General features: G+C 49.1%; 1 protein-coding gene across 1 annotated transcript in view; it reads right to left on the reverse strand.

Annotated features, from left to right (window-relative positions):
* Nucleotides 1–12,850, reverse strand: part of LOC149344918 (ATP-binding cassette sub-family C member 4-like) — a 72,543-nt gene extending 59,693 nt beyond the window's left edge. Inside the window, exon 1 of the mRNA XM_089546406.1 lies at nucleotides 12,302–12,850. Coding sequence (XP_089402532.1) covers nucleotides 12,302–12,378 — 77 coding nt within the window. The 5' untranslated portion in view covers nucleotides 12,379–12,850. The remainder of the gene's footprint in view (nucleotides 1–12,301) is intronic.
* Between the last annotated feature and the right edge of the window lie 484 nt (nucleotides 12,851–13,334).

Here is a 13,334-nt window from a genome sequence, read left to right on the forward strand (position 1 = left end):
ATAGGTTTCGTCGCCTGCAATCTTCTCGAGCTCAGTTGGTAGAGCGACTGCTTCGGTGAAGCGGTGGTCCCGGGTTCCAACCGCGGACCACGGCCAATTTTTCTTTAACTGCGAAGTGTCTGTGGAAGCTGTAGAGCATCATTTGTACTTTATGGCTGTGCTTAGGAGGATGTCAATGAGTAATTACTCCCTTATTGCAAAGCATCATGAAATTAATCTGCGTGTCGCTTCGTTTTCCAAAAATATGCATACTATTTTAAACCGATCGCTTCAAAGCTTCCGTTGTGCAGAAAATCCGACGTCGTCGGTGTCTGCATCGTCGGCGTTTTCAGCGAAAAATTCCCTGGGAGGCAACAGGTGGGCCACCTAGATGGCGTGACCTGCACAACCTGCCCACCGGATTGGGAGCAAACTGACCACAGTGGCGGAAAGCAGTTAAATTAATGACGGGTCGCTCGGAAAGAACAACCGATGGGCGCACAAGCAGCCGAGACATCGCACGATCTCATCACAAGGGGCTATCGAGCGCAACTTTAGCGCCCATGCAAGTAATTGACCGCTTCCGTTGAACCACCACCCTAAAAAAATTTACCAAGCATGCAAACACGCACCAGAGTCGTTTGATTTACCTCATAGTGGCCATGTTACGCAATTACTGTGGGCCAGCTGCGTTGCGCATCAGTTGCCATGTCGTTCGCGCCGCAATTACGGCCTCCATACCATTGACACTCGTTTCAATTACACTATCAGATGTCTTTATCACGCACGTTACGCCACAGCTTGCATGCTACGCGAGTTACTCGTGCAATGTCTACGCTCGGGGCCGGAACCATATGACCTTGCGAATAAACCTGTCTGTCAACCGGAACTGCATCTTTCTGAATGGATGGGAAAAAATCCATAACACTATGTGTCGACATCCTGGCTACTACGTGCAGTTTTTATTACATGAGCCCGGATACTGTCACGTTGCACTGCTATTTAAGTGTTCATGGTCAACATGGAGGTCGCAAGCAAGAAATGAAACGAGTTTACAGGCACGACCGTCTCCTTGCGGTCATTGTCCTCCTTGCAAAGAGACTTCTGCAGAAGTTGTCTGTCAGAGCAGACCAGACGCTGTTACGACTTGATCCGAAAAAAAAAATTGCGCGATACGCCGCGTCGTTCTCCTTTCGGAGGTTTCCACTCCAAATGGTTGGCCCGGCTAGCTGTGGCATGTTTCCTCGCGCTGGCGGTGATACGCTTCGGTTTCGTTCCAAGACGGACGCCCTTTATCTCAGCGGCGGTACAAGAAGGCCCGACGACGTCAAAGACCTTATCTCTTTCATGACACCTCGTTTGAGATAAAGGCTGGAGCTACAAACAACGACCAGCATTAGCCCCCACGCAGGAGAGCCAGATAGGCAAGATAACCTGAAAGCGAGGAATCACCAGGCAGCACATTCTGCGCAGCAGACAGCCACACCCGGAGATAAAGATTACTCTGCTTTTACGAGCAGTCTTTATTTGTGGCCCTTTTAGATAACCCGGCCCTCTGCATCAACAGCTGCCCGTCGACATAGAAATGAGAAGGAGTAATCTGTGAGGAGACCACGGCCAGGCCGAGCTGGAGGCGGCTGACGGCGGCCTGAAGCGCGCTATTATGAGCGTACGCGCCATGCTCGTGCGATGGAAATCACAAGATCGGATGGTCGTGCCACCATTCCGCTAAGGCTGTCACCACACGCGCACCGTCCAGTAGGGCAAACGATGGGCCCTCAGCCTTGGCCACTTCAAAAAGGCTGTTGGCATGCCCTGTCGGTCGCATATGATCTGTGTGGCATATAGCGCCGCGGCGTTGGAGCAACAGCTCCGCGATTAAAAGTAGCCTTTGATCGCGAAGGGTAAGGAACCTGCTGTCGATGAAAATACTGAAAATACAGTGCGAACCACCGCATGCTCGGGAAAGAAATCGACATACGGACTGAATGAGGTGCTGCAGTTTTAATCGGGAGTTTTAAAATCAGTTTTCAAACGCTTCAGTTTCGCACGGAGCTGTATAGGAGGAAGGAGCCTGCGAAAAATGACTGTTACGCATGTTCTGCGTAAAGGACAGCATTTAACGGGTTTTCTTTGCTCGGGGGAATGAAGCATTACCGCTAAGGGGGCAAGGCGCAGTTGGTTGACAACGTGCCGAAAGAGACCACTCGGGTTATAAATCGGCCTTTGTTATAAACCATGACTACTACGGTTAACACTGCCCTCTCTAGAGTCAGATATGGTCATCCCCTTGAAAGTGACTATTAAACGCATGGTAAACTCCTCCGTATTTTTTTCTTTTTTCCTGAACGGTCGTGCACTTTAAAAAGAAAATAGTTGAAGGCACAGCATGGCCCAGCATGAGGCATCATTTTGCCATGGGCGTTTGCGAAAAATAGCCATCGCCTTTTCGCAGCAGACATTAATGAAACAAAGGTTCAAACAGGAACACTCTACAGCAAATCGTCTTCTTGGCTGGACGAAATTTTCAGCGCGTATGCGTTCAACTGCACAATACCTGCCACTCCAACGAAATCCTCTGAAACGGCAGAAGAGGCGGCTATAGCCCTCGCCCTAGCGCATACTCAAGAGAGCATCATCCTCAGCGATTTCAAAATGGGTATCAATAATTTCGCAAAAGGGCGAATTACAAACACCTCCCTTAGAATCCTTAACGCAACCAAATTCTCACCAAATTATTCCGAATTGATATGGGTCCCAGCCCATTCGGGGAATCCGGGGAACGAAGCAGCCCACAATAAAGCCCGAAGTTTCGTCGACCGGGCAGTGGATGAGTCTGGCTGCCTGAATTTCACGAAGGACTTCATGATCACATATCATGATCTCACCAATCATTTTAAACTAGAGAGGATAATTTTCCCCCCTCCGGACGAAAGCCTGACTAAAGAATAAGAGGTTACGTGGCGTCGTCTCCAGACGAGATCGATACGCACCCCATCACTCCTCGCGCACATTTATCCAGATCTTTACAACCCAAATTGTAAACACTGTGGCCAACGAGCCACCTATGAACACATCCTGTGGGACTGCAAAATAGAGCCACCTCCGGGTGATCTAGTTACCGCTCCTTCTCTCGAGCGGTGGGGGACCGTGCTGGCTATCTCTAACCCCAGAACGCAAGTTTTGGCGGTGGAGTGGGCTGACAAAGTCGTCGAGGGCTGCGTACTCTCGACCACTTAACGCGACCTCTTACCAATCTCTTTCCGGCGAATAAAATGTTTTACAGTCAATTCGATGTAACGATCTCTCGCCCCTTAATGCATCCGCTCCCACGGCCCGCTAAACCACGTGACCAAAGGCTGCTCATCCTACAGCGTGCTGCTTCGAAGTGCCTAGTACCCACCCCCTACAGCTTACCCGCAGAAAATATCCCTGACCACGCCCCGAATTTGCACATTATATCCACGGCCACTGGTGCCACCAGTCAGATGTAGTGATGGTCATTTACTCTAGATTTGCACTGTGTGTGATATTGCCACTTCACAGAGGCACGGGGCACGAAATGGTGACTATGTTCGCGGCGTTCTCAAGTTTGTTCTTTGTAAGTCTTCCGAAATGATTTCCCTATTTCAAGCGGGGATAATTGAGTGTGCCTCCTTTCTTGCTAGTTTTAAGAAGCATGGTCACATTTTAATGGAAAATTGACGACATACTGAAATAGTGCCACGAGTTGTAATAGTTGGTGCAAGCTCATTGCTGAGAAAAACCAGTGCAAGGAACGAAGGGCACATGAACGAGGCAGCGAAACAGTGCTGTACTCGCAACTAAAAAACTTCTGGAAGAAAACAGCTTACATACGTGACCCACACGCGCATGTTTGACGGGCAAGGTTGCATTTCAAAAGGTACAAAGAATAAAAACACGACAAAAAATTCCCCCACAAATTCCAGCAACCGTACACATGTACGCGGACAGTGCTGAGTAAGATATGCACATTCGCAGTCTTCGCACAAGCATGTTCACCTCTCCGGATACGAAAGGTTTCAGGGATTGTGTTACACTCTACCTCCATAGGCTGTCTTATAGGCTCTTTTTTCGTCTCCAAAAAGTTCGGAAGGGTTTGCACTACCATGGAAAGACCAGTGGAAACCAATAGCCGATCACGAGTGCAGTGATGTGGGGCGCAGCACAAGACAAGTTATGTTTCTGGTAAGCTAGGGGCGATTTACAAGGATCTGTTTTCAGTTCGCTTCTATTACATCGTCCTACAGGCCGCTGTATCGATGTACTGTTGAAGGAGCGTATTTTGTCCATGGGTAACCCGCAAAGCTCTCGCATGTCAGCGCACTGCGCTTTTTACAAGCGTCTGCGAAAAAAGAAGTTCAAGACATTGTTTCCTTAAGGGAACATTTTGTTATGCCACCGTGACAAGTTAGCTTGGGAAATCACGGAAGCCGTACATACCCGCAATGGTGAACACGATTACGGGAGCAAGCCTTCCGTGGCACTATTCGGTAAGGATTGCGCATTTCCAGCTCTGCGTTGGCGGTGACCACCTGTCCGCTTGTTGAACTTAGGAGGATTATTTTCTGGTTTCTTGCATGTTTTCTTCGTACCTTTAAATAAGCGACCGTCCCCTCCCACCTGCGCATGTGAATCAAGTATGTAACCTTTTTCCTGTAAGCAATAAACGTTTTCAGTTTCGAGTACTGTCCTGTGTCTGCGCCTCCTTCCTCTGTCCCTCATTTTTTGCATTGGCGTTTCTGACCAATGGACATAAGCAAGTTTTCTGTACCGACTGATTACTGCACTCCAACAAGAGTGTCGCTATAAAATATAAAATATAGCCATCGTCATCACAAGCTGCGTTCACAAGGAAATCTGTGAGTCGACAGTTCTTCTTTTTTCTTGGTTCTTTTTTCTTGGAGGGGGCGAGGGTGATGTTATGGGCCTGGTATGTCATCTCGGATATAACGAGCTTGTGTGTGCTAACATCCGATGTAACGAACATTAGTATGCCACCTCGGCTATAACGACTTTTCGTGTTTTAATACTGACACAAAGTTTTTTTTTTTTTAATTGGTATTGAAGAAACCATTTGTACTTCATCCCCTGTTTTAACACGCTTGACGATGTGGCTGCACAGGGAGTCGTACAGCCGGTAGGTTCACTGAACCGAGCTGGAAATTCAGAGCTGAAGATGGCTTCATAACCACTGATTGTCATCGGCAGAACCTCACATCGCCAGATAGCGACTAGCACTCCCGCGAATGCTCTCATAAATAGCTCGCAGATAAATGCAACAGTAAAGCACACAATGAAGGAGATATTCGGTGAGAGCTGTTCACATAGCGATTCCGTACGATAACACTGGCAAAACGAGCAACGAGACCACTTACTCGAGCAACATACGGCAACTGATAAGATTATACTTATTCACCTAAGTGCCCGTTCTGCAAGATCCATAACCTACCAGAAAAATGCAGTTTCTGACATTTTATCTGCTTTTCTAGATGCTACGCAGCCGTTCGGGCCTTGTAAAGCCAATTGTCAACCCTATTTATTTGTTTTGTGATCAAATAAAATGCCTAATTGTTTTGCGCGAACCGGCACTTTTGTTTTTCGAAATGCAAGGGAGTACTTCTGATCTTCAGTGCCCTCAGTGTTGCTTACCAGTGCCGTTTTATCTACAGCATGAATACATTAGAGAGACACATTAGTTTTTTAGAGAGGCACATATAAAAAAAGAGAAGGCAAGGAGGTTAACGAGGCATCTCTCCGGTTAAAGTAGAAAGACGAGCTAGTTTGTTTTCGTAATTCGATTGAATTTTTTAAGCTCAAAATTAAACAGAACGTAGGAAAGAAACGCACGTAGGACAAACACTGCGGATCAACGATCGCCCTGTGTATGTTTCTTTCCTACGTCCTGTGCAATTCCGAGCTGAAAACATGCATTTGAACTCTGTCCGGTTGTGCGCACTGCACCGCTCGAAAGAGGGAAAAGAAGGAAAAGATTGAAGGGAAGAAGAGCCGAGTAGAGATTTGGCCGACGCAGATGCGGGCTCAAATAAAACCAGTGACCGATACATGCAGCGTGTCAAGTTCAGGTGCCGTCAAAGCATCCTAGGGCCTTTGTGCGCCATCGAAATGCATTGCCACAACCCAAGTATGCATTAGCTTCGGAAAGCGAACTGATCACAAGCTGGATTAAGCCAACCTGTTGGGCCAGGCACAGGACGCCGATGCGAGCTCCTGAGACAATGGGCGCACGGTATGGTCACATCACAGAGAGGTTTCGCGTGCTGAAGCAAAACTGATCTATCAGCGACACCGCATTCAAGGGATACGGTTTAATCTCGACCTCCGCGGTTTTTTATACCAAGCATCGAAATTTCAGAAAACGGAGGGATTTTTTTTCATTTTGCCTTCACGCAAATGCGGCCAGAGCGATTTCAATCGGCCCCACGACCTTGAACGTTGCAGCCCAAAGCCGCACCCACTGAGCTACTCGGACGTGTGATATAACAACAAACGTAACCTTCACACAAAAAAAAAGAAAGTGCCGCGTTAGACGTGTCTGAATCCTCGGATGTGGCCGCGGCGGCAGCGTTTCAATGGAGGCAAAATGCAAGACGCCCGTGCATTGTGCGATGTATCTGCTGATCGGAATTCATCCCGAGTCCTCCTATACGGCCCATTTTTCTCTCTTCGTTCTTTCATTCCCTCCCTTCCCTCAGGGCGCGCTCGGGATGCCCGTAGAGAAGACAGGTACTGCGCCTCTCCTTTCCTCAAAACCATTTTTTCCCGCCATAAAAATTCCACTATTTTCGCTCAACGATTACTGTATATATCGCATGGTAAGAGAGAAGCGGTAGAGACTTGGCTTAAGCGCAATATTAAGCCCGGGAAATAAACTTTTCTTGTTATCTCTCTCATTGATGAATAACCATCTAACACAGTAGGAAACAACAGCGAAGCTGCCTCTATGACCGGGACCAGTTATTTTACTGTAAAGCTGGTTACCTGCCATCCCCGGTGTCTGGGACAATCGCTCGGCCCGACTACGGGGACCTCACCGGCACCGTCATACCTGCTACCACGTCAGTGCACGTGACAGGATTGTAAAGGAAACCTCTCCAGCCCTGTGCTACGTTCTATGTTCAGGTCGGATCGCCTGTTAATACCTCAGTTACACGCGCGTTTTCGAAGGCAACTCAGCTCAACGGCACGAACGACACTTGAGTGGTGTTTCACGTAAGCACCAAGACCCGTCGAGCTGTCAAAGGCCACTTCTCTCCACTAGGGTCGGGGCTCCCAGTTGAATGGCCAACTAACAAGACGGCGATCGGCGGACTCGATGCAATGGCCGAGTCGACATTTACCGCCGCCATATGGAAAACACGAGAGGTGGTCGTGTTGCCTAGCTTTATTATTTAATTTCATTGATTTCATCCTTAAGGTCCCGATGGCATTACATAAGAAAGGGCTACAGTTGGGGTAAATACAAGCATGATGAAGGCAGGCCCAATTAACACAAACACTACAAATTATAAAAGACAAGAAAAATAAATAAATAAAGAGCATCAAGGTATCCCCGGGATGATGCGGAAAAAGCAAGAAATGCACGTGCGGCGGCAAGCAAAGTTGAAAGCCAATGAATGATTGACGAAAACACAGACGAAATGCTTAGACATCTTGGAAATGACTGGCGAGCTTTGTGCGAAATGATTTGCGATCGTCGCATAAAACTATGTCTTTACGGTAGGGCATTCCAGAGAGTAATCGCGTCGGGGGAAAATGAACTGTTCTTAGCTGAAGTGCGGCTCCTGATACCTGCTATGGGGAGGCTGTGGCTTAGGCGATTTGACGTTCTGAGCGGTGGTTGCAGCAAAGGGTGTCTGGAAGCAGGGTGGTAAAAGAAGCTGTGCTGTAGGCAAAGACGGGAGATGATGCGGCGCGACTTTAGAGTGGGCAGGGAGATAGAGCGTTTAAGTGCAGTGATGCTGATTTCTTTGGAGTATTCAGAAGTTATGAAGCTAGCTTTATTAGCTTGTTTAGGTTCGGTGCAGGTGATCAGATGCGAGTTTACGCAGAGCAGATTTGAAGAGAAATTTCGTTTTAGTCAAATAAAATATGGTAAAAGTGCTTAAAATTTTAATACAAGAAAGCGTAGCTATAGTCGAAAATGGGCAACACGTGGCGTGATACAGCAATCCGGAGACTGGAACCAGTTCGGCGGAGTCTACAGGGCAACAGCAGCCCACTGCCCTTTCGATCCGCGACAGCTTGAAAACTCTACCAGACTTTAACGCAACAGCAGTTTAGAGTGCACGTGTAATGCTAGTATAATAAATGTGGAGTGCTTGCTTGAGCTTCTCTTCTTGCTAATCTATAAAAGGACCGGTGGCCAACCACGCCGCCACTGACGGCCGCCTGCTTGGAGTTGCGTCATCGCTTCCCGTTCATTTCCTCCAGCAGCCGACAAGAAATTCGTTGGACCCAAATGAAAAAAAAAAAAACGCGCGAGCGCAGCACAGTGTGCGTAATAAGCCCCTTGTCGCAGGCATATGCAATCGTCTCGTTAGAACCTCCTTCCGGAACGAGGTGACGAAGGTTGGGCAACCCCCTTCCGCGCACTAATCAGACGGCGGATGTCCTTCCGAGATTACACACGCGACAGGAACTCCGTTTCCTGTGATCTGCTTCCGGCGGCGGCCGCACAGTGGACGTCAGTGGAACGTCAGAGCATCGCTCAGCTCAGTGCATCGCGGTCAAAGGTTCATTTTCTGTATTTTCTACGTTCACAATGCCATATTAGGGCTATTCCGGGATTCCGAAGTCATATATGAAAAATAATTGCGAGAAGCGAAGCGACTTATGTTTCAGTCCAATGATGCAAAAAGGGGAAGAGAGTGTCATAATAGGGGCTCAGCCCCAAAGCCAAAACCTTCCTTTCTCTTTTCTTTTTTTTGTGATGTCACGTAGCAAGCGCATAACATGTAGGAACCCCGAAGGGGGAATACGTATCAGTCAAGGGAGAATTCACTCGCTGAGTACTCATGTTCGTCGTAACCGTGCGGTAGCGTAGCACTGACGTATTGTAACGAGTGATTATCGCCTCAATTGTCCCTCGAATGAATAATGCTAAGTTCTGCGTGTGATCTGACACTTTTGCAATGCCATTCGGCGCTAATAATTAACTGACTAATGGCTTAAACCATGCAGTCGAACTTCTTCGTGCGAGAGGCGCAACAACGGTCATCGGTACGCGGTTTGTTACCCCGACGATTCACCTTCGTCTCGTACTTTATATTTTCATTGCCTGCTTCAATATTTAGTTCGCTACGTACCATAAAACAGATAAGTCCGGAAAACATGGCATGAAAGCACTAAGAACGAAAACCACGCAAAGGACGATACACAGGGAAGAAGTAGACAGGACGAGCGCGGACTTGCAACTGCGTCCTGTCTACTTCTTCCCTGTGTATCGTCCTTTGCGTGGTTTTCGTTCTTAGTTCATGGATTACCAACTAGCCCCCCATCGTACACTCCTTCAGTTCATGAAAGCACTACTTTGTTATTCATGATTACATTTTTTTTCCGCAACGAAGCCACGGAAAAGTAAGCGGTGACTTTTAAAAAGAAACTCGGCACTATTGCAGAAATAGCACAACAAACTTTTAGTGGCATCGATGAATGTTTGAAATGGCACCTTTGAATATAGCAGGGCAGTCAAACTGCCAGAAAATCTAAACGTTCTCTGAGCGTGTAATAATGCGTGTATCGAATACGCGCAGGAATGTTGTGGATGAAAACCGCATCTAGGTGATAGATTATTCAAGGGTTCTAGACCAGCGGCGTTTTCATAGCCGTCTGAGACATTTTGAACACGAACGCTCTGGTGACGAACGAAGCTTCGTAGCCGAGTGCTCCCCACACCCTTCCCTTGCATTGGGCTCGATCTGCACACCCTCTAAGCGCTGTCCCCATTGTGGTCTGCACCTCGTAGTGACGAAGTGAGAACAGAACAGCTGAGTGACGGGACTCCCTAGCGGCACCTCCGCTTCGTGTACTGCAGAAGCGACTGCTTGAGCACGAAGGCTAACAGGTTCCTCCGGTTCCTCGTGAACGGAAACACCTTGTTGTATTACCATATCTACACAAGATTTCCAACAATTTGAAAAGAATTGGTCAACGAGCGATTGCGACCGTCGTGTTCTCGGCGCCGAAAAAACTTGCAACGTTGTGAAAACTGGGAGAAACCAACACCAACAAAGCGCGCGGATGCGCAACTGGGCACCAGAAGCCCTACGTCACGTGCGATGAAAGTGTTGTCTATAAAATTCCCTTGTCATGCGGGAAACAATAATATATCGGCCAGACGGGGAGATGTCTGAACGAGCGCCTAATGGAACACGCTCGCAACGTCAGAAACGGGCAAGGCGGATCGCTGGTTGACCACATTCTCGCATGCAAGTCAAAAACCTGTAAGCCTTTCTTTGATAAAAGTGTGGTAATGGCAAAAAGCAGAGAAAGGGTAACGCGCGAAATCATTGCAGCTGAAAAGATAAATAGGTCACACACCTTCCATTCTCCTCTCAGATAAAGAGCTCGCTTTTATAAGGAATTGATACTGTTGCCACATGTGATTCCTGTTTTCTGGCGTATAAATGTGATGCTTCAGAAGAATAAAATTTGTTGGAATTTAGTGCTCGTAGTGTTCGTCTCTCGTCTCTTGTGTCCTCGTCTTTTACTGCGCTACAGTGTTTATAAAAATGCACTCAGTCTTGTCAGCCTCACGCACATACTAAATGCATAGATACGGTACCATGTGCGCCTCACTCATAACTTGCCACTGTCCAGTTTTTTTTTATTTAGCGGTGTTTTGCACTTGAGCCGCATTGATCGGAAGCCACTGTACAATGGTGATGAGGCTTGTCCCATGCGGTGTGCTCAGTAGCAAAGTTAAATCTTGGCTTAGATCCTCCGTCACTGTTACGGTGCTTGTGCAGTTTCCGTATGAATGAACATCCGTTCGAGCGAAAGCATTGTGCGACAAACACACCACCCGCTTTAATCGACACAGAGCGCCGCTCAAACATACCTACTCATCATGACTGCATGTTATTAAGCCTCGGGCTGATCTACGGGCTTGTGCTGTTCGCAGTATCTGCATCTCGTTTAATTTTGTCAAAGTTAGCGCTGCCCGATTAAACCTAAATTGTCAACTAGCTTCAATCGCAGGTACGTTGCTGCTATAAAGCGAACCCACGGTGGCCAAATGCGCCATGCTGACTGCGCCGAATCATGCCAGAATTTGGCGCCACTAAGGAGTAAGGCCTGGATTGAAGTAATGCCCCAACCAGACTTTCCTCTCCTAGTGTTCTCTACATATCTGCTTGCCTGCCATACAGTCTGCGGATTAGATCAAATTTAGATCGCTAAAGTTACCTCGGCCTTGGAATTTTTCGTTGAAGTCTCCCTCCCGTACGCGTCCCTTCTACAACGGTAGCAGGCAATCCTATATCGGTGACTATATTGTCGCTTGCCAAGAAGCACGAAATATTGGCACACCACCCATCGAATAGCAGCGTGGCTGCACGAATTAGCGAAGAGATAACACAGCATGAAGGAAAGGTTTTCGAGGTAATAAGGAAGGCAATCAAACAACGGTAATAGCGCAAATAAATGCAGGGACCGACGACCACTCATCTATCTCCCTCTATCTTCTCTCTTTCACATTTTGCGCCCTTGCCGTTATTTGACTGCGCTAAAAAAAAAGCGCAATTGAGTGAAAGAAGGTAATCTCGGTTTTACTTCGGGTGCATACTACGCGCATACATAAAGTCATCCGAACTATCGCCTGCAGCCAGCCTCATGCGATGTCGACAAGGCACAAGACGCGGAGCGGATGCCACCGCGAGCCGCTCGAAGCGGAACAGCGGAGAGCGGCGGTTCCGTTCGCTTTTCTATCTTTTCACTCGCAATCCCCGGAGGATGCGGCGTGTAGACTGGGGCGAGGGTGTAGGCAGAGGAGGAGGGCAGCTGACAGATGGGCTAGCCGGTGAGAAACCCGCCGTCTGGGGGGCGCAGACGGCCAAGAAAGCAACAGTGCGCAAAAGAAAGCAACTGGTGCGCACGTCGGCGGAAGACAGGTCGGGAAAGGAACGGCCGGGGAAGCGGGCGCGTAGCGAGCTTTGACGGAAAGGCGCAAGACCGGTAATACAAAAATGTAGAAACAAGGGGATGACGGGACGCGGTGTCTTAACAAAGAAAAAAGAAGGACGGTTCTTCTGCGCCCAGAGACAGCCGAAGTACGCACCTGAAGAGGAGCTTGGAGACGCAGTTGGCCGTCTCCACCGGGTTGGCCGGCTGCCGAATCTCGAGCTCGCGATCCATGGCTTCCACAGGTCCGGCTGCCGGCGCCGATCGCTGCGCTCGGGCACCGAGGAGGACCGCTGCAGCAGCTCTACCGAGCGTGAGAACGGGCCGTCGATCAGCAGTGGTGAACCCAAACCTCGGCCGACAGACGACTCCGCTCTTCCTCCTCCCTCACTCACGGTCGTGAGGGAAACGCCTGCGGTGGGACCCGGCTGTGGTGGAGACGACGGAGAAGCCGCGGCCCCGCCGTGGCTTGGCAACGCGACTGACGCTGGCCGCCGGTAGACGACACAAAAGCCCCGGCGCGGCGGGGAGGCGGCGGCACGACCCAGGCAGCGGGTTCTCGGAGCCGAGTTCCGGGCGGCGGAATCGCGCGTCCACTCGGTGCGGGGCTGCCGCGCTGAAAAGACAAAGCGTCTGGAGACTCGTCGTCTGCGCGACGCAGACGAAGGCGGCGCAGTGCGGTGGCGCACGGATTGCACCAATTATGATAGACGCGACTGACACCGCGACCCTCCGGATTGCCTACGGAGGCGCATAAACTGTTGGGAAACCTTTACGGGGCCGTTGAGCTTCTTTCCTTTTGGCGTTATCGCGGTCCATGTGTTCCTCGACACCGCCTTAGACGCCGTCGTCCGTTTATGATGGACCGTCGTTACACCGACAAAGGTTAACTCCGGTACTTGGCTGGACCCGTCGCACTTGCAGACGCGGAATGCGCTTGCACGGACAGTTCTTGCACCTCGCGGTTCCGGGAAGAAGCTAGTGGTGTGGCTAGAATTTGTCTACTTTATTTTTTTGGAACTCCAAGCTGTAAAAAGGGGGTAGGGGGCATGCGTCTCTTGAAAAAGCGGTAAAAGGGGGTTAATGCGTTAAGATACTCTCTCCCCGCCCTCTCACTTACTAGCCAGGAATCAAACAGCGACCACAACTTCAGTCTAGTTTACCTTGCTGCAGCCTATCGCCTGTGGGCG

Source organism: Amblyomma mixtum, chromosome 5, assembly GCF_055824585.1.
Source record: "Amblyomma mixtum isolate Tamu chromosome 5, ASM5582458v1, whole genome shotgun sequence".
NCBI classification, from domain to species: domain Eukaryota; kingdom Metazoa; phylum Arthropoda; class Arachnida; order Ixodida; family Ixodidae; genus Amblyomma; species Amblyomma mixtum.